General features: G+C 38.4%; 1 protein-coding gene across 3 annotated transcripts; it reads left to right on the top strand.

Annotated features, from left to right (window-relative positions):
• The first annotated feature begins 732 nt into the window (after positions 1-732).
• Positions 733-27,466, top strand: DYNLT5 (dynein light chain Tctex-type family member 5). 3 transcript variants are annotated; one of them, XM_049110315.1, is made up of 7 exons: positions 733-868; positions 2,916-3,047; positions 14,307-14,398; positions 20,500-20,624; positions 21,701-21,900; positions 23,499-23,595; positions 26,641-27,466. In XM_049110315.1, the coding sequence occupies exons 2-6, from the start codon at positions 2,932-2,934 to the stop codon at positions 23,581-23,583; spliced, it is 618 nt and encodes a 205-aa protein (XP_048966272.1). In that variant the 5' UTR covers positions 733-868; positions 2,916-2,931; the 3' UTR covers positions 23,584-23,595; positions 26,641-27,466. The 3 variants fall into 3 exon arrangements, with proteins under 3 accessions (XP_048966272.1, XP_035572870.1, XP_035572871.1); XM_035716977.2 differs by lacking the exon at positions 26,641-27,466 and adding an exon at positions 24,241-26,610; XM_035716978.2 differs by lacking the exon at positions 26,641-27,466 and having other exon boundaries at positions 736-868; positions 21,701-24,188.

Below are 27,466 nucleotides of genomic sequence, written 5' to 3'. Positions count from 1 at the left end.
AAGGGCCTTTTAGAGAGGCCAGATAGGTCCTCAAGGCCAAACAGTCTCTATTTCAAAGCTTCTTAAACTTGAAGAGGCTGGGAAGAAACCTATTTAGGAAAAGTGAAGGAGCCTCCTTGGCAGCTCAGGAGATAAGCCTGTACGCGGCTCAGTGCCCCTATCCTATTATTTAAGGATTCAGAATCTCAGTGTTCTTCTGTATCTGTAAAGGGAGAACCACCAACCTAATCAAAAGCAAACTGCCAGTAGCGGGTAGATGTAAGCTCTCAATAAAGGATCCCTGTGATCAAGCCTCTGGACCTTGAAACAGGGTGGTGGGAAGTGGTGTCCGAGGTCTGGGAAAGGGAAAGGGAGTTCTCCTTTCTCTTTGCGCCTCGGATTTCCTGTCCCAGGAGACCCCACTACTTCCCCACAACTGACTCCTCCCCCCCCCCCACCCCCCGGCACTTAGGGGAAAAACTGGACGAGGGTTCAGGCTGCTGCACCCTGAGTCCTCAGATGACCTCCTGGCCGCAGGATAAACCAGCCCTCCCCCCGCCCCCCCGCCCCCAGGCACCAGCGGGCTCGGGACGGCGGCCTCCGGGCAGGGACAGCGAGACCCTCAGGACCCTCGGGCAGCTCGGAGGCCCGCGGGGGCGGGGAGCGGGGGCGGGGGCGGGGGCCAGCGCTCGGGGAGGTCGCCCTGGAGACCGGGCGCACGGTCCCCGCGGAGGGCGCGGCGGCGGCGGGCGGAGGAGGCGCGGGAGGGGGCCTCGCCAGCGCCGCGGGCTCCTGCAGCGGCAGAGCCGCGCGCCGAGACCCCCGAGACCCCGAGACCCCGAGGCCCCGAGGCCCCCCAGGCCCCGCCGCCCGCCCCGCGCCGCTGCAGGTAAGTGCGCGCTCCCCGCGGCGCCGCGGGCTGGGAGACACAGCGGGTTCGAGGGGGGACGGCCCTGGGGTAAGGAATGGCGCGTCTACTGGGCCTCGACCTCTCCCAACCCTGCTCCACCCCCCCCCCCTCAACAAATAAGAAACAGTGGCCCCAGATTTGGGAACTGCAAGTGAATCCTGGCCTTTGGTACCCGGCCCGCTCACTGCACCCCCAGCCAGCCCCGCCCCACCGCACACCCCCAAGCCCCCACACCCCCTCCCCGCACACCACCCGCATCACCCCACCACCGACTTCCTGCGTGTCTGAGCTTTAGGGTGAGGGCCTGTGCAGAGCTGGCCAGCCGGTGTGCTGGGGAGCAGCAGTGTCCCTGAGGCCCGACTGCCCTGGCGGCCACACCCCGGGACCCCTAGGTTCCAGCTCTGGCCTGTGGAAACCAGGGAGCAGACTGAGGTCTACCTAGGTTACTTTGGATCAGAACCTGGATGACCCACTTAATCAGGCACAGTGTGCCTGCTACACACAGACACACTCACATAGACACTCACACTCGTTATACATACACACACGCATACACAGATACACAGACAGACACTCACATTCATAGACTCTAATATACTCCAAGCGCACACACCGAAGTGCACACATACATTCAGTACACAGACCCATGGCACACAAAGGCTCATGCACAGACACACACACACACACACACACAGGCACACACCCATTTAGGTGCACAGATAATCATTCATATACACACAGGTGCCCACACAGTTTCCCCAGGCACACACATCCATGTACACAGACGCTCAAACATGCAGCCCCACACACTCATGGGGACACACTTGTGCCTACCCAGGCATTCACCCACAGACACACACACACACACACACACACACACACAGGAATGTGACATTCCGGTCACTCTCACACAGAGCCACAATCACACACAGGCACAGAATCACACACACACCCTCAGTGCCTCCCTTCCAACACACGGTACCTCTGCCATTCCATGTGCCCTCCATGTGCCCTTTGCTCTTCTCTACCTGACACTTATCACACAGAGGTTTTGTTTTTGTTTTTGTTTTTAAGATTTTTAATTTATTTATTCATGAGATACACAGAGAGAGGGAGAGAGAGGGAGAGACCGGGCAGAGGGAGAAGCAGGCTCCATGCAGGGAGCCGGACGTGGCACTCGATCCCTGGTCTCCAGGATCAGGCCCTGGGCTGAAGGGGGCGCTAAACTGCTGAGCCACCCAGGGATCCCCACACTTTAGATCGTGTCCTTGTCTGCCCTGCCGACTCCACTCCCGCTCCTTGAAGGCAGGGACTCTGTCTTAGTTCTGTTTTACTGTCTAGCACAGTGTTTCCTTGTTAGGGCTCTCAGATTTACAGATTATAAAATAATTTAAATGAACGTCTAAATTTGTATATAGGCAATAGGGCAGTAGACCTACAGCCTAAATTCTGGGACGTCCGTTCCTACTACCACCCTTTTGACAAACGTTGGCTGGAAGGAAGTGGTCTTTCTAATAAAATACGTTGTTACAGGTTAAATTTTGTGTGCTTTCTACAAAGAAAATCACTGTTGCTTGAAAAAACTACCCTTTGGGGAAGACGATTTTAATTTTTAAAATAAAGCATCAACAACAAATATTAATTAGCAAGCTTTTATCAAGATTAATTTGGAGGGAAGGGCAATAGAAAATACTGCTTTTGGGTGTGAAGTAACATCTTTCTTCTACACAAGGCTTTTTTCAGTGACTAAACCTCTTCTGCTATTAACCATTTTTGCTGCAGCTTAATATCTGATTATGTGAATTATACTATACTAATATACTATTGCACAGACAAAAGTTATCAGCTTTCGTGTTTCCAATTATACTGTCCAGAATGACAACATACACTAAAAATCACTATTAAGGAAACTGCACTTTCCCATTCAAAAATGATAGAAGAATTATGTTTTTTTAATCTAGAATGAGTCTTGGTGTTAACGTTAACTAAAATGCTTTCAGATCTTTTGTCTGCTGTTTTACAAAAGTTTTCCATAGGTTAGGATGATGTCAGACATTGCTAAAGACAGGATGGCTCATTCAGTAAGGAAAAGGAGGAGTGTGTCTTCTCTGAGTGGTCGTGAATTCCGGCAGAAGGAACTTCATGGTTATACCAAAAAGTGAGTAACTGAATATCTAATAACCTAAATTCAGCTATTGAATGAACCAGTGCATAGTGTTCCTTTGGAATATAAAAAGGGAGAAAATGGGCAAGTGGAATATTTTAAGTCATCTTTTGGGGCTATATTTTAAAAATGAAAAAAAAAAAAGGAGAGTGAGAAAATCTAAGTGGTATATTGATTCCAGCAACATTTTTTACTATTTCAAATAGCATCCCCCAAAAATCATCTACCCCAAAGAAATGCCATGTGCAGTGTAGACTACCTACTTCTTTTGTGTCTCCTTAGTATCATATAAATGCTTCTCCTCAGGATCATATAAATACATAGATTTTGTTTCATAATCTGATCATTTGTGGATTACAAATACAATCTCTCTCTTTTACAGATAGAAAATGTAAAGGAGTAGCAATCCCAGCTAATGTCAGAAGTAAAACTGGGAGAAAAATTAACCTCTGCAACTTTTACTTCTGACCCTAAGCCATTTTGGCTACTATTTCCAATATTTAAAGGTAAAGTTCAAAAAAAAAAAAAAAAAGATAAAGTTCCTTTAAAAATTATTCAATAATAATTGTTAGCTTAAATTCAACTTTTTCCAAGAAAATATTTATAACAATAGTCTGACATAAATCATGTTCCTGTGGTTATAAAAAAAAAAACCTGCTCTCATCTGAAGACTAAACTGTCATTCTTAGTTGCCTCATTTTCATTTTACATCATCCCTTCTAAAGCATATGAGAAAGTCATATAGAATCAGAACACCACAGCTAAATTTGAATAATTAGCTTTCTTTTTTAATTGATGAAATATAATAAATACAAATTAAAAGTAACAAAAATACAGAAATTGTATTACCAACACATGAGGATAGATTTTTCACTAACAGATACATTTAAGTGATAATTTCATTGATGTATTTCACAGTTAGAAATTCGGACTATCAAAACATTCAGAATGGATCCTCTACCTGAATTTTTTTTTTTTTCTTAGAAAGCAAACGACCAGCTTCCAAGTACCCTTCAGTACAGAGGCCATTTGGGAGGCTCTCTCCTCAAGCTAGCTCCTACTTACTTTCAAGGTCTTCAGCACTGTCTGGGACTGGACTGTGCAAATGGTTCTGCTTCATGAAATGAGCTAGCAGAATAATTCTGAAAGCTCAGTGGTTATCAGTCAGTGGCATTGTTTTGAAATTTCAGAGTTTTATGGGAAAGCATATACCTTTCTCTTGAAAAGTATTTAAAATATTTTTTTAGTAGATCAGTTTCTTTTTTTTTTCTTTTTCTTTTTTTTAGTAGATCAGTTTCAATTGTATAAAACCTATCCTGAAATTTACTGAGGACCAAATACATTCTGTCATTTAATATCCCCAGCATTAATCCTACTAGGAAGACCTCATCCTCACCATTTTACCATGAAATAACTGAGGCTTAGAGGTCAAGGAATAATTTAGTGACTAGGATGGTCCTAAATCATGAGTAAAGCATATAGGGCCCAGGGATATCTGCCTACTTCTCCAGCGCTGTGTTCTCCATTAGCCTACTTCCATCCTAGTCTCTGGCCATACTCAGTTTGCAGATTTATAATCCTCAGTGCTTTGTCTTGTTTCCAGCCAAGCTGCCATGTTGCTTTCCCATGGGGTACCCTTGTCTGGAATGTTCTTCTTACACTTTGGCTTCCTTCTCCTCCTTCTCCTCCTCCAGGATTAGGTCCAGCTCCACCTTTCTAGGAAGCTCTCTCTAAACTACTCAACTACAACCACTTCCACTTCTGGGCTAGGTTAGATGTTCTTTTCTGTTCCTGCTGCTCTTCTCTTCTACATGCTACTATACTAGGCTGTTTTCTTGTCTGTCTTTTCTTGTTAGATTGTGAACTTATTTGCCTTTACAGCAGTAAACACACTGATAAGGAAGGCAAAGAAGTGTAGATAGACATACTTGGAAAGTCACTTCTGGGGCTTCTCATCGATGAGATGAGCACTTCTCATTGGCATAGATTTAGCCCTCCAGTCTTGGTTTCTATGTCTACATTGCTTTACAGTAGTAGCTAATTCTTAAGATTGATCCCTGGGCATAATGGATATCTAAAATGACTTCTGAATTATGAATGGAAGATTGCATTTATACTCGGTATAATTACTATTAACTGTTTTTAAGGCTGGATCTTTTTTATTTAAATTATGTTTTCATTGTAATATAATTTTTATGTTTTATTTTTAAAAGATGAAATGTCTTAAGCTGGATCTTACTCTCCCAGGATAATAACTGTTAGCATGTCAGCATATTTCTTTTCATACCTTTCTAGTTGTCATCATACTTAGTCTACAAGTTTGAATTTTATTTGCTTTTTCACTTAAATAATTGATAGAAATAAGGCTGAAAGTAGCTCATATTTATTGAGCCCTCACCATGACCTTATTTAAGTCTCACAGAAGCTCTGTAGTAGTGGGTGACAAACTATGGATCAAGGGCCAGGTCCAAACTACCCCTATTTTTGTATGGTCCCCTAGCTAAGTATGGTTTTTACATAGTTGAAAAAAATTTAATAATATTTTTGTCATGTGAGTATTAATAAAAATGCAAATCTAAGTATCCATCAATTAACTTTTATTGGAACACAGCCACACCTATTCATGTGTGTATTGTCTCTGGCTGCTTCACTATAGAGTAGAACGGTTGCAATAGAAACCATAGGACCCACTAAGCCAAAATATTTGCTATCTAGCATTTTACAGAAATGTTGGCTGATCCTGCTCTCTAAAATAGATGCTATTGTCGTCCCCATTTTACAAATGAAGAAACAGAAGCCTAGAAAGGTTGATGTTCCAAAGCCACAGAATTAGCAAGTGGCAAAATGGGCTTTTGTGTATAGACAAGTATTCTCATTCTTTGAAAATTGGCTATCTATGTGTAACCTATGTTAATGAAGCTCTTCTATTCATTCACCTGAACCTTTTGTTTCCCATCTGTGAGTAAGAGCAGGTATTGACAGTGACATCTTTCTTTTGGAAGCTCAGCCTTTGGCAGCCTTCAAACAGTATTTGAACAGATGTGCTTCTCTCATGTTCTTAAAATGGAAACAGAAGCCTGAGGTTAAGTTACTTTCCCAGGATAATGTGACATGCGAGCCAGGTTTATTTTCTCTGTAAGTAGAAAATAACAGTAATTCAACTAGTAGGTCAAGCCTAAGGTTGGAGAATAAAGAGTCTCTCTTTTGTCTCAAACCAAAATTACAGCAATGTTGTATAACAAGAACTTAGAGTACGGATCCCACAGCTCTCTACTTAAACCACACTGGTGGTATCTAACACACTCGTTAGGCCATACTATATTCTTTCACTTACTCATTTATTCAAGGTTTACTGAACTACTCTGTGCCAATTATTGTGTCATGTGTTAGGCATGTAAAGGTAACTAACTATAGAGTTTTACTCTGTAGAAGGTCATTTTTCAAGTAAACTGAAAGCCACCTGGTAATTTTTTTTCTGCAAAAAGGAAAATCCTGAATTCATGACTTCATTTGAGATAAATATTTATTGACCAATGAGTATATTCCAGGCATTATGCTGGGGGGTGAACCGCAAAGAAATAATCCCTGGTCTTGGGGAGTTTGTAATCTGGTGGGATAGGTAGTGAACAAGTAATTTTCAGTGTGATGAATTTATCCAATGATTTCAACCTATACTACCGTGAGCTGCTTATGTGCAGTTTAAAAATGATGTTTCCTGATCTGTTTCCTAATTTTGATAAGTTCTTTTGTGATCTAAATAAAATTAAAGCCCCTGAAAGACCTAGATGAGATACAGCTTCCCCCCTTCAAAGAGAGAGAAACTTGAGAAAACTGAAATTACCATCGTCTGAAATTAAACCACAGTAAAAACTCATATTATGTTGTATTTGATAGGTTATGAGACGGTTTCACATACAATACCCATATGATTCTCATAAAAATCCTGTGGGTTAAGTAGAGAAGATACTTTTATGATCTTCAGTTATCTCATTTATTATCTTATTTCTCTAGGGAACAGAGTTAAAAATTTTCCTCATCTCATAGCACAGTGTCATCCCCAATGTGGGTGAGGCCCCTGGTGTCCACCTGATTGTTCCTTTTCTTCCCCTTCCACACTTCACTCCCAACTCTCAAAAGGCACCCACTCTCATATACACAGCACTACACATGCTACAAGAATACACATATTTAAGTACTGTAATTTTCTGTGTATTATGCTGTTTTGACATTTAAAAAATACTTTCTGGCTGGGGAGAGATGCCCCTCCCAGGTCTAGCTAATTCTTGAAGCTAGCCAATGTCTCATCAGGAAACATGCCTGAGATATACATGCAAACTATACAACTCAGAGCCAGCTTCCCTCTACGTGCCCCCCAACACGTAGCATGCAATATTCCTCTGCCTTAACTGGCCCAGAGCCAAGTACCAGGCCCACTGTAATTACTCAGACTAGCTAGTCTTGAATGGCTTCCCGTGCCCAGTTTTGCCTTTTCCTCAGAAACCCCAATAAAGGCTCTAGCCTTATCTCTTCTTGGCTGCTGTCCTGTGTGTCATAACACTCTGGTGTCTTTCCACATAGCCTTGCATGGCATGGCATGTATCTTATCTCTGGGATCTGTGAGTACAGTCAGCTGTGTTTTCCTGGGCTCCTCCTCTGTGTCCTTTTTTTAAATTCTTTTTTTATTTTTTATTTTATTTTATTTTATTTTTTCTCCTCTGTGTCCTTTTGTGCCACACCTGACTGACCATCTAATAAAAGAATACGGAACAAGTACTTACCAAGGATTTTGACTTACACAAATGGTGTTGTGCTATAAATCTCATTTTATTTTCTCAATTTCATATATCTGTTCAGCGTTTTTATTTTTTTAACTTGTGTAACTATGGATTAGCTCTTTGCTTCTTGCTGTGGCATAGTAGTTCTTAATATATATCATCACATATGTTTGTATCCATTCCCCTAGGGATGAACATCGAGATTGGCTTTCACATGCCATGTGGAACATTTCATACATAGTCCTTCATTGGCATCTTTGTAAAAACTGTCTTGGGAATGCAATCAAGTATTAAGATATACCACAAAGTTGTAGTAAGTAAAAATGATAATAAATGCAGGAACACATAGGTGCATGAATAGAGAAACAGACCAATGGAACACATAGGAACTTCAGAAATAGACCCACGAATACATGGAAACATCATATATGAATCTTTCCATTCATCCAGGAGCTGCAACAGAATTTTCATCAGCTGCCTTTGGCTTTGACCTCACCTTCTCTTGAGTGAACATTAGTTCAGTGGTTTCAGATGCTCTGATTTTCTATCCACATACTCAAAATTATTCTATTTTATCAGTCACCTTCCATGGCTTATCTTCAATCACATCAGAACTAGATTTTTTACAGGTTGTGGGATTTATCCTTTGTCCTTCAGAATCATTCATGCTCTTGAAAAATATATCCTAGAAGAACACATGCCATGTCATTTTTCTCTCCTCTTTCATTTATGAGGATGTATCTTGACCTTTCTTTCTATTATAACCTTTCTCTTACTGGTGCAATGGGGCCAATGATGTGAATAAAATATCTCAAAGCTACATAAAAATCCAGAAAAAATACTATAAACTAGATGGCCACAAAACTAAATTACCTTACTAGGCAACTGCCACCTTCTGCTGACAGGGGAAAAGTTAGTATGGTTTTGCTCTTAAACATAACATTCATAAAAATATCCTTTGGATGTTTTGAGGCAGAAAGTTCTCAAATAAGTGAGCCTTTATGCGTATTTCATGTTGTTTTCAATACCTTGTTTCTTGAGCAAATGAATCTAATTTTTCTTCATATCACCAGCTTGCCCATTGTGAGCAATAATTATTTGTTGAAAGAATGAGGGAAAAACAAAAGAACAAAAGTCCAAACCTATACACCCTGTTCTATACCATCTTTTTACACTGTGTGCCCTGAAATATCTCCACTGGGAGGCAGCATATAACTTTAGTAGATTTAGGAGTGAAACCTGCTTAAATGATACCATTCAAAATATGGTAGTTCCAGGTATTTCATGGTTATAAATAAAAGAAAGAGATGATATTTTGACTTTCTTAATCTACTAAATTAATGGTTCAAAGGCAGTTATGCATTCAAATATTATTTCTTACTGCAGCTTCAAAACATCTCAGTAATAATGTCTGTGAAAATGACTGAAAATAAATTCTCAATAATAACTACATGTTATTGAGGCTGGTGAGACTTAATTGAAATTACGACTGTCTCTAACAGTCATAAAAATAAGACAATCCTTTGTTTATTCTGTGTAATTAAAGGGATGACCAGCAAGTACCTTTGTAAGAGGTTTTCAGGAGATTGAATATCATGAAAGAGTAAACGTATTCCAACTCCATCACTAATTTTCTTTTTCCTCTTTCCTGCATGATCAGAGCACAGACTGTTGGGTTGGCATGGATGCTTCCAATGTCAATCAGGTACAATATAGAAGGGTTCCTTTTGTTTTTGTGGACCACTGTCTTTCAGCTATTTCTGCATCCAGGTTAATGCCATGTGTGTCCTCCGCAGCAGGACACATGATTGCAAGTATTACTGAAACTTGCATTGGGTGACAAATAGTTACTCTTCTCCCAGGATAGCATTGGTTGATTTGTTCCTTGTTTTCACCAATAATTTCTGCCAGACCTTCAGCTTTCCTGTGTTCACTTTTCATCTCCGTTCCTTCCTAAAACTTGACAACTCTCTTGGATACATTTTGCTAATTGAATCTTTTTCCTTTCTAGCTTCCGATAACTGATGAAACACATAGACAGACAAAATACAAAGAGCATTTTTCACCTTTAGGAAATAAGATCAATAAAATCAAGAAATAAGAAATAAGATCAACTACAGCATTCCCTTTGTGATGAGATTGTGTATCTCTCTAGAAGGATTATTATAAACTGGAAAATCTGGTCATAATTCTACTGAAACGTAGCCACTTGTAATGTTGTGACATATACCTAATAAATGTTTTCTGCTGTGTATACAGCACTGATAACTAAAATTATAAAATTGCTTTTTTTATCCAAAAACGTTTCAAAGGGCTTGAGTAAAGCTATTTATCAATAGAAAATATGTCCTGGGATCCCTGGGTGGCGCAGCGGTTTGGCGCCTGCCTTTGGCCCAGGGCGCGATCCTGGAGACCCGGAATCGAATCCCACGTCAGGCTCCCGGTGCATGGAGCCTGCTTCTCCCTCTGCCTGTGTCTCTGCCTCTCTCTCTCTCACTGTGTGCCTATCGTAAATAAAAAAAAAAAAAAATTAAGAAAAAGAAATATGTCCTACTTATTTTCCAAAAGTATTCTGAACTGCCGTTGGTCATTCCCCATTTTCAAATATAGAATTTCTCCTATTTCTAAAAATTTACAAACCCATATTCTGGTTTAATGTTAGCTACCCAGATTGCAAGCATTTTTAATATTTTATCTCTTCCTTCCATCTTTTTTTCAAGGAAAAAATATTTTATTTTTTCTGTTCAGCCCAGTCTTTTCTCTCTTCCTTTTTCCAAACTTTCTCATTTAATGTGGGAGCAAATAGATCTTAGTTTCAAAAAAATACCATAAACAGAATCTTTTTTAAACTAACAAGTAAAAATTTTCTGTAATTTTTCACAAAGTTATAGTTTTAGTAGATACATGGTACATAAGGCAATAGACAAACCGAATATTTTCCTTCTGCATGAGAAAGGATGCCAGGTTACAGCAAAATATCTGAAATATCACTCTCCAAAGCCCTATCTTCTCCCCAAAACTAACTCCACATTTTGTTCTCCAGTACTTGCAACATCCCACTTCCAAGTAGCAAACTCTGTATCAGTTAGAATTTGTATCAGTATTATATAATGCTTCTTATAATAATATTTTTTAAGTAGTGACTTAAACAAAATAGAAATGTATTTTTCTCTTATGTAGAAGAAGTTTGGAGGGAAGCAATTCAGAGACCTAGCCTTCTTCTCTCTTCCTGATGTGTAATGTATAAGGTCATCTCAAAACCCAAGATAGCTGCTGAACCTTTGCCATCATATCCACATTCCAGTCCTCAAGGATATAAACAGGATCCTCTTGATTGAATTCATTCTTTTGAGGAAACTCTCTCAGTATCTCAACCAAAATTTCCACTTAACGTCTCATCGGCTTACAAGCCACATGGCCACAATAGCACCAAAGAAATCCAAGAATTTGTCTTTAGTGTAGAGAGAAATATCCCCACAAATTTAGAGTTCTGTTACCAAGGAAGATGGAGAGAATGGCAGGCAGTTCCTGCCATGATGTTTATTACAGCTTTCTCCACAACAGTAGCATTTTGGAAACAGCCTAGAATGACCAGGAGAACAAGTCTGTAAATAAAACATAATATGTTAATATATTAAATACTGTCTTGATATTTAAAATATTAAATGTTAATATTTAATTTAATCTTGATATTTAAAATATTAATGTTAAATATTTAAAATAGTAATAGATTACTATTTATCAACATAGGAAGTCATCCATGATACTTTTTTGAGTAAAGAAAAAAAAGAGCCACAATCTATCTTACGCTCCCATGTGCAAAATCCTGTCTAAAAAGATTTTTAGATTTTTGTAATGTTACCAGTGGTTAGGTAACCACTGGGGTTAGTAATTTTTTTGTGTAGTTTTACTTTAGTCTTTTTTTTTTTAAGATTTATTTATTTATTTATGATAGACAAAGAGAGAGAGAGAGAGGCAGAGACAGTGGAGGAGGGAGAAGCAGACTCCATGCAAGAGCCCGACACGGGACTCCATCCTAGGTTTCCAGGATCAGGCCCCAGGCTGCAGGCGGCGCTAAACCGCTGCGCCACCAGGGCTGCCCTACTTTAGTCTTTATACTTTTTTATGTTTCAAACTTTTTACAATGAACATGTACTGTTTACACGATTACTGTGGAAAAGAAAAGGCACTGAATGAAATTGCCTTCAGTTAAGTTTTTATTTTTTTAAAGATCTTATTTATTCATTCATGATAGAGAGAGAGAGAGGCAGAGACACAGGCAGAGGGAGAAGCAGGCTTCATGTAGGGAGCCCGACGTGGGACTCGATCCTGGGTCTCCAGGATCAGGCCCTGGGCTGAAGGTGGGGCTAAACCGCTGAGCCACCCAGGCTGCCCTTAGAAATTAGTTTGCAGCACCTTCTGTTTGCAGACCTATCTTTAGCCAGTGGGTTTTTAAAACTGCCCTTATGACACTTTCCAGTTTCATACTGATAAACGGTACTGCACTGATGATCAATTTCTCAGTAACATGGAACAAAGCAATAGTGAGGACTATTTGTAAAAAAAGCTTCATTTGTTTTTTTGTCTGAGACCTCCAACTTATGCTATGTTGAGTTTCGTACCAATACTACTTCTCTGAGTTTTTAATATGGTGTTCAGTAAGAAAGAAATTGGGTTTTTATTAACACTTGCTCTGAGTTTCAAATACAGTCATTAATTATTTCAAATAGTCATCATCCCTGTTTTTGTTCTGTCAGAAATGACCGTATATGAGACTTTGTTACTGGAAAGTAAATAGGATATTTGAAATCCAAGTGTGCCTTTCCTACACGTACGGCATTAAGCCCTTTGCTTCGTTCCTTTTTATCTCTGAAATGGGTAGAATAATAACTTGTGTACTTAAGAGAGTCTTGTGAAGGTAAAATGAGATATTTGATGAAAAGCGTTTTTGCAAAGTGAAAAGTAGCACATATAAAATCAGGAAAGATTGGTTTATCTTCAAATCAGGGGGCTTTTGCAACATGGGGTTTTCTGAGCAGAAGCAATCATCTTCTGTGGGTACTGCCCACAACACCTGCAGCCAATGTAGCCCAACAGGTTGGTTGCTACTTCAAAGGGCAGCAGAAAACTGAGAAAAGCAGGTGTTACAAGAATGCAAACTAAATCACTAATCCAGAAATCTATCGTGAAAATGCAGCCATAATTACTTGCATCAATTTCTTGGGATGGGTGGGTAAACCTTAATTTATTATACAAATTGTATTAAGGATTTTTAAAACAGATTATCTGTGATTTTCTTAAAATATCATTTGCAAAAAGTTTACTAATCCCAAACAGCTGAAAACTAAGTATTTTAATCTCCTTGCAGAGAAAAAAAATTGCCAAAGATTAAGAACATATCTGTCATTTAATGAAGGCAAAAACATAGCCTGCTTAGAAAAGTGGTCACTCAGAAACACACATCACCACACATGCACACACAAACACACACACTATTGTAGTATCTCCTTTGAAATGACATCTGTCTTAACTTCCATTTTCACAGGTGGGGTTAGAGCTGAGACTCATTAGTGACAGTTGAATTTCCTCTGAACTAAGCTGAATTAAATGGTGCTGGAGGTACACTGGGGGTTCCTCCTTGTTTGGGTCTCTGGTTCAGCACCTGGATAAGCTTATATTGCCTTGGTAACCAAGCCAAAACCCTTTCTTAGTATTGAAAAGGGTGATGGATACTAGTGATTTATGATAATTGGGTGAATTGTGGTTTCTCTCACCATGTAGGTGAGTTTCTTGTTTTCCTTTTTTCTGTTAAGGGGATTTTGTGTGGTATGTATAAGAGTGAACTTTTATAAAGCATAATATGCCATATATATATATATTTTTTTTAAGCTTCCTCCTATATTCCCTAGTCCCTTTTGTTGGTTTTGAGGAGAGAACCTTTGCATTGTGGTAGACATGCCATTGGCAATGGCCTTTGAAGCATGTATTCTGTTACCACAAAGACAGACCAGCCCATGGACACTTTCTGAGTCATCAGATGCCTTGGACTTCCTGGGCTTCAACCACTATATTGAGACCTACTCCATGTAATTTCTCTAGGCCCTGATGGTTCCATTGTTCTCTCTTTTTTTTTTTTTTAAGATTTTTATCTATTTATTCATGAGAGATAGAGAGAGAAAGAGAAAGAGGCAGAGACAGAGGCAGAGGGAGAAGCAGGCAAGGAGTCCAATACTAGACTCAATCCCAGACCCTGAGATCACGCCTAGAGCCGAAGGCAGACACTCAACTGCTGAGCCACCCAGGTATCCTGATGGTTGCATCTCTAAAATGTTTTAGACTTAGGACACCGGCCTATTTACCTGAGAGTTGCTTGAAATATTAGAGAAACTTTGCCTTTGTAACATTTTTGCTGAAAGCAGCAATGTGTTTTGTTATTTTTATTATAACTATTGAAATTTGTTTTCTTCCTTCCTTTTAGCTCCACCAGTACTGTCTCTTATATGGATGAACCTAGCCAGTGGGATGATGCCTCTTGCCTTACAGTTCAGATGGAAAACACCTATCAGTTGGGTGTGTTATTTTATCACTCATTTCTATTTTAAACTTTTTTAAAGGTTTTATTTATTTATTTAGAGTGTGGGGGAGGGGCAGAGGAAGTGGGAGAGAGGATCTCAAGCAGACTCCGAACTGAGCACATGAAGCTCACCATGGGGCTCAGTCTCATGACCCCAAGATCATGACCTGAGCAAAATCAATAGTTGGCCACTCAACCAACTGAGCCACCCAGATAGCCCCTTATTTTAAACTTCTGATCTCATTATTAACTTAAAATAATATCTGATAACATGGCATTATCTTCAATATTAGCACAATATAATAGATCTTAATTAAGTGTTTTGATGTGGTTTTAATTTCTTCCTCTGCAAGATGGGATCAAATTGCTTACTTTTCTTTATCAGCGTTTCCTAAATATCAAGCAATTCATTGGCAGCACTGATGTGTATTGTGTATTACTGAACTAAGAAGTTTATTTCTGGATATTTCTGGGTCATCCTGTAGAGTAATTTTATCTATGTTCAATTAAATGAAGAGATATGCATTTAAGTTTTATACCGCAAACCCAACTAATGTTGTTGATAGGTGGAGAAAAAGCCTTCAAAGCAAAAGCAAATGATTTCTGGTCCCTTGTTGACAGAGTGTTTATCCCTTTCCGCTGAGGCTTTGGGTCTTTGAAAACAAAGATCTTTGCACCTGCCCCTATGCTCCCAGATGGAGTCCACAGTGAATACCTTTTCCCATTCATGTTTTCTCATAGAATGACTTATTTTCTCTAAATGTGTACCTGCCCACTATTATCTGCCCACTATATATAATTATTGCTATATAGAAATCCCACAGAGACTTACCAATGACCAAAGGAAGGACTCTATGGGCCAGAGTGGTTCCATCTGTAGCCAGTAAAATTCAAGAAAATTACAACCATCAGTGCATCCCATTAGGCCTTGTAGCCAGTTTTCTACAGTAATTCCCAAGACTACATGGATTTTGAGGCTCCATAATTAGTCAGTCTACTGGTATTTTCACAGTGGCTGGGGTAGACAACTAATATTCCTGCCCTCCAGTGTAATCTTCTACTCCTTCTGGTAACCTTACTCAGTTTCCTTTGGGGAAGCCTGCTACTGCCATCATTACCACTTTTGATCCATTAGTATCCTGCTAAAGCTGACACTAGTTTCAGAGATATAACAGTGATCAATTCTGGGATAGCATATGACTGTTTGATACATCAAGCTAATCAAAACGTTTGAGATTCAACTTAGAAAATGTTGTTTGAGCTGTTGAAGAAGCTTATTAGTCTCTGAAACCTGAAAGAAGTAGTGGTATAGCACCCTTTGCCATCTTGCTCCAATATATGAAGCTTGAGACCAAGAGAGAACCAAATCCTAATGTAATGATTTGAGTCCTAAATACACCTATCTGCTCTTAGACTTTTCATTAGACAAGGTAGGTTTGGGTCAGGTTTTCCTCCACTTAGAACTAAAAGATTTTAACCATTCAATACCTATGACATTGGGCTCTGCATGCTGAAAGGGTTTGAAACAGATTTTGATAAGATAAAGGAGTTGAAATATGAAGTCCTGTGTTTCTTCTTCATAAGCATGTACTTTCATAACTTATTTCCTTAAATAAACTAAATCATCTTATCAATTTAAGAAGTACTGAGTGTTGAACCAAGTTAGAAAAGCAATGTTAGAAATAGCTTAGTATAAAGTATTTCCCATATTTTCTTACAAAAAGTCATGTGAATTATTCCTTTATGATTAAAGTCTTTTATGCTTGACAATCCATTTCTTAAGCATTCAACTAGCCATCTTTTAATACTCAAACAAAAATGTATTTCCACTTCTACTTGTTTCTGAGATTATTTTGCATCTGAAACGTACTCTGTAGACCTTTGGTAAAGATTTTCTCATATCTACACAATGCAATACTTCCCAAAAGACTGTGGGGGGAACCTGTCAATCAGCATTATTGTCTTTATTTTTTCCAATTCTATGCAATAATATTTGCATCATATAAAAGCATTTTAAATGTTTAGTATGTTTGTCCTCCCTGTATCTGGGTAATTATAGCCAGAATGAGATGAAACATAAGTATAATTAATAAAAAAGAACAGGGAATGGGAAAATCAAAGTATATTTCTTATAATAAAACACCATTTATATTTTCTCATTAATTAATTATTAAAACATGAGTATAGAGAAAAATACAAGATGTAAGATCCAGGATGTCTGAATTTGAATACTAGTCTTGCCAATTCCTAAGTAAATAATGTTTGAGCAAGGTATCAGCACCCTTGACTCTCAGTTTCTTTATCTGTAAGAATGGATAATAGTCCATACATCATAGGGATTTTGTGAGAACTAAATGAAGGAATGCATTTAAATTACTTCCTCGTTCATTATGTTAGTTTCTCAATGTGACTGAATCTAAGATTTCACTTTAAATCACTAAGATAAAAAGGCCTTTTGTGACATCCAGTATAATTTCCTATGAATTACGGAATGAGTTCTCCACAGGACTTTTTCTGGAGCAATGGTTAAAGAAGTATCTGATTCTTTAAAAACACTGACAGTAAGCAGGAAGTCAGATAAGACCTATATTGGTGGCTATTTTTGCTGCCACAGTGAGACAGCCTGCCTGAGAATGTAGACAACATAACAAAAGTAGAACCGGAAATTGGAGAGAAGAAAGAGAGAGAGACATCATTTGAGCTCAGCTTCCATAGGATGATTAGGCACTGTCATCAGATGCTCTCATGGACAGAAACTGTCAAGCTCTCCACCCTGACCTCACTCCACCCCCTGAGGTCCTTCCTGACTGCGGAGGTCTCATTGCCTTCCTACTTATACCCTCACCCAACCTTGCTACCTTCTCAGCAAGAACAATGTCCATCTCCTCCCTCAAAATGAGGCGGCCAACCATAACAACAACACTAATAATAATAAATACCTAATGAGTGTGTGTCTTGAGGGGTGGGGGAGTTGTGCATGGCAGCACTATTCTAAACATTTTGAATATTTTGCCTCATTTAATCCTAACAAAAACAATATGCGATAATTCTTATTATTACCCCAATTTGAGGAAGCTGACACACAAATTCAATAACCAAATATTTATTTATTGTACCTTAAATCTATTTTTGTGACAAGTCTTTTTTTTCTTTCCTTTTTCCTATTTTTCTTTTCCTCTCCTTTCTTTTTTTATCCCAACCTTTCTTCAGATCTTGGCTTTTTGATTTCTAAAAATATCTTTTCCTCCTAAAGAAAAAAAATCCACTCAAAAAGAAAAAAAAAAGAAATAGAAAAAAGTTCTGCCATTCCCATTAGTTGACTTTGATAGTAGATTACGGATCTCATTTGGGAAGTCAAAAGCTGAACATTCATTTTTTTCTCTGTCTTTGCATCTCAGCATCCCAGCATGAGCAAGGCAAGGGATGATTCTGGCTGCACAGGGGAGAAGTCACAAAACAAATGGAAAAAAAAAAAAAAGAGTCCATGATGATATTTCAAAATATCTTCAAAATAGGATCTGGTAAATGAAATTTTAAAAAACATACACATACACACAGTCAAGTGCAGAAAGGACATTGGTACAGCTAAACAGTAGGGGCTACTGGAAACAGAAACTCAAGTGCAACCAAGATTCTGTGTTTCCAGCACTAAACTGGGTGTGGGCCCCCTTCTCTCATTGTGGCCTGGCTTCCTCTCCATGGTGAGAATCATGGCCTTCTGCAGTTCCTCAGCATCACATGTCATAACTTTTATCACCATAAAGAGGTTGGCTTTTTATTCCTAGTTTCGGTTTAAAATCAAAATTCTGAGAAAGGATTCTAAGTGGTCTGGCTTGTGGGCAAGTGCCACTCCTGGGCCAATCTACAATAACCTGGACTTGGGCTCAAGGAGGTGATGGTAGATCCTAAAGAACCATCTGGTTAGAGATGGAAAACTCATCTTCCTAGGAGGCAAGTTGCTGTTCCCAAATGACAGAGAGGAGTACTAAACAGATAAATATTGAGGGAATTCACTATTTGCTGAAGGGAACAATGCATACAAGCTATGTGGCCAAATTAAGTTCCATGTGAGTGATGTAGGCCAAGGTATATGCAATATGCTTGCTTGGCAGGAAGGAGTGAAAACCAGAAAGATATAGTTAGAACATATGTAATGTACTTAATTTAGTTCAAGTCAATTGTATCATCTTTAAATTTCTTGAATAGAAAGGGGAAATCACCCTCAAATTTAGCCTTATGCAAATGAAAATGTAAAAGAGCCACAGAGGCTTGTAGGTACATACATTGACCCCATGAAAGAGGAGCCGTCAGGACCAAGCTGGAGTTATAAACCTACAAGCCTACCGTTTTTATAACTGCTTGTCTGTCCTATAGAATGTAGATTTCTTGCTAACTAAATATTGGGGTTAATCAAAATACCGATCAGATCAGGTGTCTCTCCCTTACCTATCCAGATTCATTCCCCAGGCTGATTTAATTGAACAATTCTTATATAATCATCAGAATACAAATACTATATATTGAGCCCCAGGAGGCTGACCTAACTCACCTACAGGGTGTAGCTTCTTTCAAGGGAGCCCTTTCCACGTGCTTCTTCTGGATCTAGTAAGAGTTCCCTTTTCAGGTCCATCAAGCCTGGAGTGGGAGGTAACACCCTCAATCCACTAGCCAAGGGATACTGCACCATCCTTTGGTCCTACATCCTGCTCAGAACTTCCTAAGGAGTCTCTTTATTAAATCCTCCTGGAATTGTCCTGCTTTTAGTGTGCCATGTATTTCTTTAGACTCTGATACAGTGATTAAAAATAAACACTTAAAAGATACTGATGACTGTTAAAATAGAATCGGATGTAATTCTTGATCTCATTCCTTTATCCGTATCAACTCAGCAAATGATTGAGTCGCTATATCCCAGGCTCTGGGCACATGTACATGCTGTATAATGACAGAATGATGATGAGGTTAATATTCCCTGGAAGTACAGGGAAGATTCCTGGGATGTTGGATAAAGAAGATCCATCTGAAACTTTATGTCCTGAACACTAAATGTGGTTAAGGATATAAGCTCTCAAGTCAGATAAAACAAGAAGTACATCCCCTCTGCCACTGTGTGATTCTGAACAAGTCACTGAATGTATTTAAACCTCTGCTTTCCCATGTATAAAATGGAAAGAATAGTAAAATTCACCCCAAAGATTTATTGGAAGATTCTGTAAGGTAATAAATATATAATGATCACAGTACATGACATGTAGAAAAAGCTCAGTAAAAGTAGTTGTTATATGTACTATGATCATTACCTCTAAAATGTTTACTTCTATTTGAAATTTAAAAATCATACATTAAATATTTCCTATGCTTTTAGCATTGTATATTAGACTCTGAGGTAGATAAAATATGACCTAGCTTACCATTTCACTAGGAAGAAAAGCAGAAATGTTTTGGCTATGATCTGGGAGATTGGGAACAATGGGGACCCAGGGTACTGGGAGTACCAAAAAGAAAGGAATGATTTTTTTTTTTAACCTGAAGAGAGGAGAAAGGCTTCCTGGAGAAGAAGACATTAGAGCTGGCTGTGAAACATGAGTGGGTATTTCTCAGATGGACACAAACATCCCTTAAAAGACAACTCTCTATGTAGATGGAGCAGCATCTACATAGAGAGCTATGGCAGGCGGTGAAAGGGCTAGAGGTACTGAACCTTAGACTTTGCTAAGGGAAATATCATGGCCAGATCTGGGTTTTAGAGGGACCCTTCCAGTTGTAGTGTGATATACATAGATTGAAGGGGGAGATAAAGAGCTGGGAGTCAGTTAGAAAAATGTTACCATTTTACAGTAAGTCATTAATACTTTCAATATCAAACCTCAATGGTACTGAATACACTCTTTAGGTAGCCTAGTAAATGGATGAGCATGTTGTCTTCTGGTCCTCTGCCAGAAAACCTAACTGGAAGCCTAATTAGGACTATTTTTTTCCCTTAAATAGGACCACCCAGAAGATTAAATGTCTCTCCATGATTCAGTTCTCCTTTGATTAGCCTATGGGTGGGTGGATGTCATTTGAAATTACTTAGAAATTTCATCTGTATTTTCAGGTCCTACCAAACATTTTCCTGTGGTCATTGTCAATCATATCCTGAAAGATATCTTAACTAACTATCTACAAGAAGAACAATATGAACCAGAGCTCTGCAGACAGATGACTAAAACGATTTCTGAGGTATATGTGTGATTTGACTGAAGAGTTCACTAAAACTAGAATATTGCTAAAAGGACAACCCCCTACTTTTTTGATGAAGGCAATTAATTTTCAGTAGTAGAAAAAATGTTAATTTATATTTTATGAAAATATTTATTAGGTCATATTCTGTGTATGTGTGTGTGTATAAAAAGCCTTTGTCTAAAACAACCATTATGTGTATCATTTTGCAGGCATTTTGTTTAAAAAATGTTTATAACTGTTCCATTTATTAAAAAAACTTGCTGTCGGGGATCCCTGGGTGGCACAGCGGTTTGGCACCTGCCTTTGGCCCAGGGAGCGATCCTGGAGGCCCAGGATCGAATCCCACATCGGGCTTCCAGTGCATGGAGCCTGCTTCTCCCTCTGCCTGTGTCTCTGCCTCTCTCTCTCTCTCTCTGTGACTATCATAAATAAAAAAAATTTAAAAAAAGATATTTATAAAATAAATAAATAAATAAAAATAAAAATAAAAAACTTACTGTCAAAGATATATTTTAATGATCATTTTCTCTTCTTCAAGGTAATTTCTTGGAGTGCATCAAATATAGATATTGTGGCCTTTAAATACATTTCTATTTTTATCAACTAAAGTGCTGGCACTCCATTAGCTTTTCTTTACTTAATTCTCTATAACAAATTCTTTAATAAACATTCATGATTAGTCATATTACAGGAGACCAGACGTGTGATCCCTTAATTAGACATAAACAACGTGGCATAATTCTCATGCCAACATTCTTTGAAGGGAAGCCATCTTAACATAGATTTTCAAAGAATGTGATAAATCCTTTAAGTCCTGTTCTCTGGATTATAGTTTTTCCATGTGTCTTAGGAAATGTAGATTTATTGCTGGTGCTATAATTTTCTCCTTAAATATCCTATCTCATGAGAACAGTGCTTAAAGGAAATCATAGTTAAGTTTCTATAATTACTGAAAATATCTACAACACATCATGTGATTTTCTTAAATCCACCATATTAATGACAAAGATAGACTCCTAAGTTTCAGTGTGGCTAAGTGAGGACCTTTTTGTTGTTTTTCTTTTCATTTCTAGGTTATTAAAACCCAGGTGAAGGACCTGATGATTCCACGGTATAAGCTAATTGTGATTGTTCACATTGGACAACTGAATAGTCAGAGCATTCTTATTGGAAGCAGATGCCTCTGGGATCCTAAAAGTGATACCTTTTCATCTTATGTTTTCAGAAATTCTTCTCTCTTTGCTCTTGCAAGTGTCTATGCAGTTTACTTTGAGTGAGTTCTTACTTTCTTAAATCAAGAAATAAGCTGTATCTATGTACACAAAAGCTTTACTGCCCAAAAGTTTGAGAAGGAAACAACGGGGGATCCCTGGGTGGTTTAGTGGTTTGGCGCCTGCCTTTGGCCCAGGGCGTGATCCTGGATTCCCAGGATCAAGTCCCGTGTCGGGCTTCCAGCATGGAGCCTGCTTCTCCCTCTGCCTGTGTCTCTGCCTCTCTCTCTCTCTGTCTATCATGAATAAACAAATCTTTAAAAGAGAGAGAGAGAGAGAGAGAAGAAAACAACATTAATATTTCAAACAACTGGAATTTTTGAACTTTTTAATGCTCTTCAAAGAACTGAGGGAGGGAAAGGTGGCACAAGAAAGACTCTTGTTTATCCAAAGGAAGAACTAAGTATTGGTTCTGCTGGATTGTTTTTCATATACATGATTTCTAATTTAATATTACTATTGGTACTAATTATTTTAATTACTCTTTATATAGAGAGTGAAAATTTCCTCTGTGTGTGGTTTTTTTTTTAATGAAGAAAAGTTTAAGAAAAAGTGACTATGTACCCTGGCCAATAAAGGACAGAAGAATATTCAACACGGTATACACAAATGATAAATGTTAATGTGTCTCAGTGCTGCATATAAAAGAATACTGGTTTTCATTTTGTACTTAATAAATTGAGCAGCATTCATTAACTGCAATTATTGTTACATGTACCTGACAGTTGAAACTGCTGAGGTAGAATTAATGATTTCATAACAATTATTGTAGTCCCACAGGGCTGCTAGCTAAAACTAGCAGCTCTTGTGGGTTGCCTGCACTTTACAAAATTGTGGGAGAACTGAATGTTGGCTCTCCAGTAATGGAAACTATAAAGTGAACAAAGGCTTTTAAGGCACTGCAGTAGACATTGCCGTATTAAATATACATGATGTTTAATAGTAAATGTATCTGTAACGCTTAAAATCATGTATTGGAGAGAGACACTGCTTTTAAATATACACTGCCTGATGTGCCTTTAAATAGGCTTTCCTTGGCTAACAAACTTTTACACAAAATATAAAGCTGGCATCTTAACAAATAAAACGTGTATTTATTATTCTGTTCCTATGAATTGAATGCTAAAGTGACCCAGTGCAGTTTTGAATGGATGGCACTGAAATTTACAGGGCTGAAATTGCTTATTATTCTGCTGGTTAATGTAGCTTGTACCATGGATCATTTATTTTTACGGAGCTTTCAACCCTTTGTGTGCATATAAAATGATGCTGAGGTGTTGTTTCTGGCTGGTAAGTGAACTGCCCAGAGGACATTTGTTAAAGGTCAAAGACAAATTGTACACATGTGGAGAAAATTAGCAATGCTATAGCCCTAAGGAAAAAAATTATGTGTAATTCATATCAAAAAGAATTTTGCAAATGAGAAAGCAGTCAATGCTCTATAGTTTTTAAAATGTATTGATGTCTTATTTTCCCCAAAACTTATACTAAAAAAAATTGAAAAATGTATACTTTTAAAATCCCTTGCCTTCTGTTTGTCGTGGCCCTTAAGGTAGCTTTTCAACATGAATTAGTGAATTTTCATTATGTTTTCTATTAGTGCTTTCGTGGGAATGTGTCTGTGTAATAATTCATCGCAACCAGTATTTGTCAATCTCCGTAGGCCAGTTCTGAATCTGGATTAGATCATAAGTACAGTAAGTAAATGAGCTGCATATTTTCATTACACATTTGCAAACATCACCCCTCTTGGAGCAATAGCAAGGGAAATCGTATTGCAATTTTGCACAAGTAAATCAGAATGGAGAAAATTCCTTAGTACGTGGAGAGTCCATTATAAAAATGGCTTTATTTTTTTGGTCTTAAAGTCTCATCCATGAGATAATTTCTTACCATCTGTCCTAGGCTGTGTTAGGAATCAAAACCTTAAAAAATGATGGTAGTTAAAAAGCAAAAAAAGGAAGCAGTTAAACAGCATATTGCCATGTACTGTAATTCAGACAGTCAATGATGAATTACAGCAATTAAAGAGCAGCATAAGACCATACAGTAAAGTCTCACTAATTGCAGCTAACTTGGAAGGATGCTGGTTATCACAAAAAGCCTTATGATAGGAAATTTTGATGGATGCATTAGCTAACACCATGGAAGCAATCAAAACATAAAATACAAATGTAGCAGGTCGACACATTGTATACCTTAAACTTACAGGATGTTATATCAATTATAACTCAGTTTTAAAAATAAAATTTTTTTAAAAAAAGAAATGACTCAGTAAATATGAGGGAATTGTTTTACTTTGAGACACCCTGAACTTACCTAGTATTTTGCCTTCCCAATAGGTGTTCCTAAAGTGACCTCCTTGTTGCCAGACCTGCCATGCCAGCCCTCATCACGGAGCCCTCAGTCATGCTTTTCCCTACACAAACACCCCCTTCCACTTTTAGTGACTTTCTTCACTTTTCAGCATTAAACTCTGGTCTTGCCTTTTCCCTAAATCCTTCTCCGTCCAGTTCTTCCTTCCTGTTACCTCTTTGCTTTAATCTCTAATCAGTCAGTCTCCTGTTTGTTCTCTAGGTAATTTGTGAATGACAATTTTGTTTTCCCTACTAGACTCAAAACACCTTGAGTCTGTGGACCACATATCCTGACAGTACCTAACAATAAAATTGAACACATTTTAACTTTTCAAGCAAAATCACATGCAACGATTGCGGTCTGCTACCTAACCTCCACAACAGAGATAATAGTAACACACAATTTAACTCTAGAGGAACTGGGATCCTATAGGGATGATAAGTACACAAGTAACCACAGTACAGGCTAGAATATGTTTTCATAAGAAAAGTCCAGAATATCTTAATGTGCTTAAGGGAATCAGAGAAGGCTTCATGAAGGAAGTAGCATTTACCTAGACTAAGAAGTTGCAAAGTAGGATTTCAACAGACAGAGGAGTTTCGGAGTACAGGAAGAAGTCTAGACTGGATAAAACACAGTGTTCATGAAGATCAATAGTTAGAACTAAGACTGGAAGGGTCCATGGATGGTAAACTGAATGTCTGGGCAAGAAAGCCACATTCAGATCATGCATAATCATTGAAGGCTTTTCATTCAGTTCATTGTGAAATAACTCTTTAAGAAAATGAATCTGTCAATAAAGAATGGGAAGACCCCAGGAGAAGGAAGAGGTAATGAGAGGCTGAACTGAGTGATGGAAAGGAGAGGACAGTTGTATGGAACATTTTAGGGATAGTCTTCATGACCAGACAGAGGGGAAGGAAGAGTTGGAGGTGACTCAGGCAACAGGACAAAGTGGCTCTGGGGATGTTTGCAATCTCAGGTCTAAGTCCTGCTGTCCTAGTCACTAGTTAGTTAAGTGATCTTAAATAAAGACAAAACTCACTTGGGCTGAAGCTTCCTCATCTTAAAGCAGAGTAGTGATAATGCTGGTATCACAGAGTTTTAGATTGGCAGACGGTGGCAGGCTGGAGCCCAATGCTGACTCTAAGGGAGGCCCAGGAGGGGCTTGGAGGTGCAGCCTTGCTTGCTAAAAGAAAAAAAAAAAATACATGTTTGCTAAGCATTTAACAGATGGGAAAGCCTCAATCAATAGTAGCTCCCCTGATTATAGTTGAAAGTTTGAGTCTGGACAACTAGATCAATGGTCCTGGTAGCAAAAATAAAGAAGTCAGCAAGGAAGAATTTGAGGATGAAAATACTAAACTCACTTTTTCACTTGTTGAATTTATAATGGGACGTTTAGATGGAAATAGCCCGAGGCAGCTGAAAAAGTGGGGCTGGAGCTGAGCTACATCAAGGTGAGAGATTTCGACTTGGCAGTCATCCAAATTGAAACCTAACATCTTCCTCCTGCTGTATAAAATATTCATTAGCAGCAGCAGCAGCAGCAAGTATAGTGAGTACTAATAGCAAATTACTGAAAATTCAGTTAAGTTGGGACATGTCAGCAGGAAACCCTTCCCCAGAATCAATACAAAAAATTTCCCTCAAAACCCAAATTAAATGATGCTTTTATTTCTTTATATTTTTGCTGTTAAAAATTTCTGTATGACCATTTCTGTTGCCAGACATCATAAGAAAGAAAAGATCCTCTCAAAAATACATTAGCATCTTGAGTGGAAGTAACAATGTTGTTGTCTGTTGTCATTGTTAATAGAACAACTTTAAAGAAAATGTAATAGGATTCCAATGGATTATGTGCTGGGAAATTAAGCGCTACTTCAACTCATTGATTTTTTTAAAACTGTTGAGAATTATCCAGCCTAGGGAGTGATTTAAAAAACAACAGTTGAGAAATGAGGACTTTTAAACCTAGGATTTTAGAGAATGAACCCTTGCCTTGTTGGGACCATTACTTGACCTGTCTTTCTAGATATTATAAAAAATGCATCAAGAAAAGTCAGTATTAGATAGTTACTGATAATTTACTATGCTTTTGTATTCTCGGAATTCTTAAGGTAGTGGCCTGCACTCACCACCTCTGCTACTCCCACCTTACCCTCCTGCAATCTGTTCACATCCCCCACCAATGATGCTTTCACAAACAGTGGAAGTGGTGGTCCAGGCCAAATCTGCCACACATTTCTTCAGTCCCATTCCACCTCAGCTCTCTTCTGAATTCATTTCTTTTGAGCAGCAATGTGATGTAGTTGTTTTTTGTTTGAAGTTTTTTTTTTTTCTCTTTTGTTTTGTTTTAAAGATTTTATTTATTTCTTTGACAGAGCACAAGCAGAGGGAGCAGCAGAGGGAGAGAGAGAAGCGTTGGCTTGCTGAGCAGGGAGCCTGATGTGGGGCTCAATCTCAGGATCCTGGGGTCATGACCAGAGCTGAAGGCACACACTTAACCAACTGAGCCACCCAGGCGTCCCTGTTTTGTTTTAAGCACAGATTTGAAGACAAATACTCGTTTTAGCTTTCAACTTTTGGTAGCTGTGCAACTTTGGGTAAAGTAGCCAATGTCCTGAGCCTCAGTTTTTTCAAAGGTAAAAATGATTATAATGATGATCACTACTTGTTATTGATCAGTCATCAATGACCACCATTCATGTTCTTGCGCTGAAGACAGTATACATGTAAAATGTCTGGCCTATCATAGACCTTCACTCTGGGCATCCAATTGCTTCCTGCAAATCCTGTTTTCCTAAAGAATTGAGCATATGTTTTAGCAATTTCTGTTCCCACCATAATGTAATACCCTAGATTGCTTGGTTCCTTTCTGTTCAAAGTCTTAATCATCTGCCACTGCCATCTTTAAGTGTCAGATAACTTCTCAAGTCCACATTTATTATAAAATCCTATTTTTCCCCAAATTTAGCTTCTTTTTGCTAATCTCTGCCTGTTTTTATACTTCCAGTCAGATATACTTCAGTACTTTCTTACTTTCGTTTAATGTTTTTACTTATTGCTACTTATTTTTTCCTTAGAGTCTATTTGAACTTATATGTTCTCATCCCTTCTTCACATGCATGAGCACATACTAGAATAGTACTTTAAGGTTTATTGAAGCTTAAATATGTTAAGTATCTGATTAAAGTTTCCTGTAATTTC

Source organism: Canis lupus, chromosome 5, assembly GCF_003254725.2.
Source record: "Canis lupus dingo isolate Sandy chromosome 5, ASM325472v2, whole genome shotgun sequence".
NCBI lineage: Eukaryota > Metazoa > Chordata > Mammalia > Carnivora > Canidae > Canis > Canis lupus.
The sequence above is the reverse complement of the archived record's forward strand: the minus strand, read 5'-3'. Positions and strand labels throughout refer to the sequence as shown.

Coding starts and splice junctions, on each gene's coding strand:
- DYNLT5 (XM_049110315.1), top strand. CDS start 2,932: ATGATGTCAGACATTGCTAAAGACAGGATGGCTCATTCAGTAAGGAAA. Junction 20,625..21,700: donor TGACTAAAACGATTTCTGAG/GTATATGTGTGA, acceptor TTTCATTTCTAG/GTTATTAAAACCCAGGTGAA. Junction 21,901..23,498: donor GTCTATGCAGTTTACTTTGA/GTGAGTTCTTAC, acceptor GTTTTCTATTAG/TGCTTTCGTGGGAATGTGTC.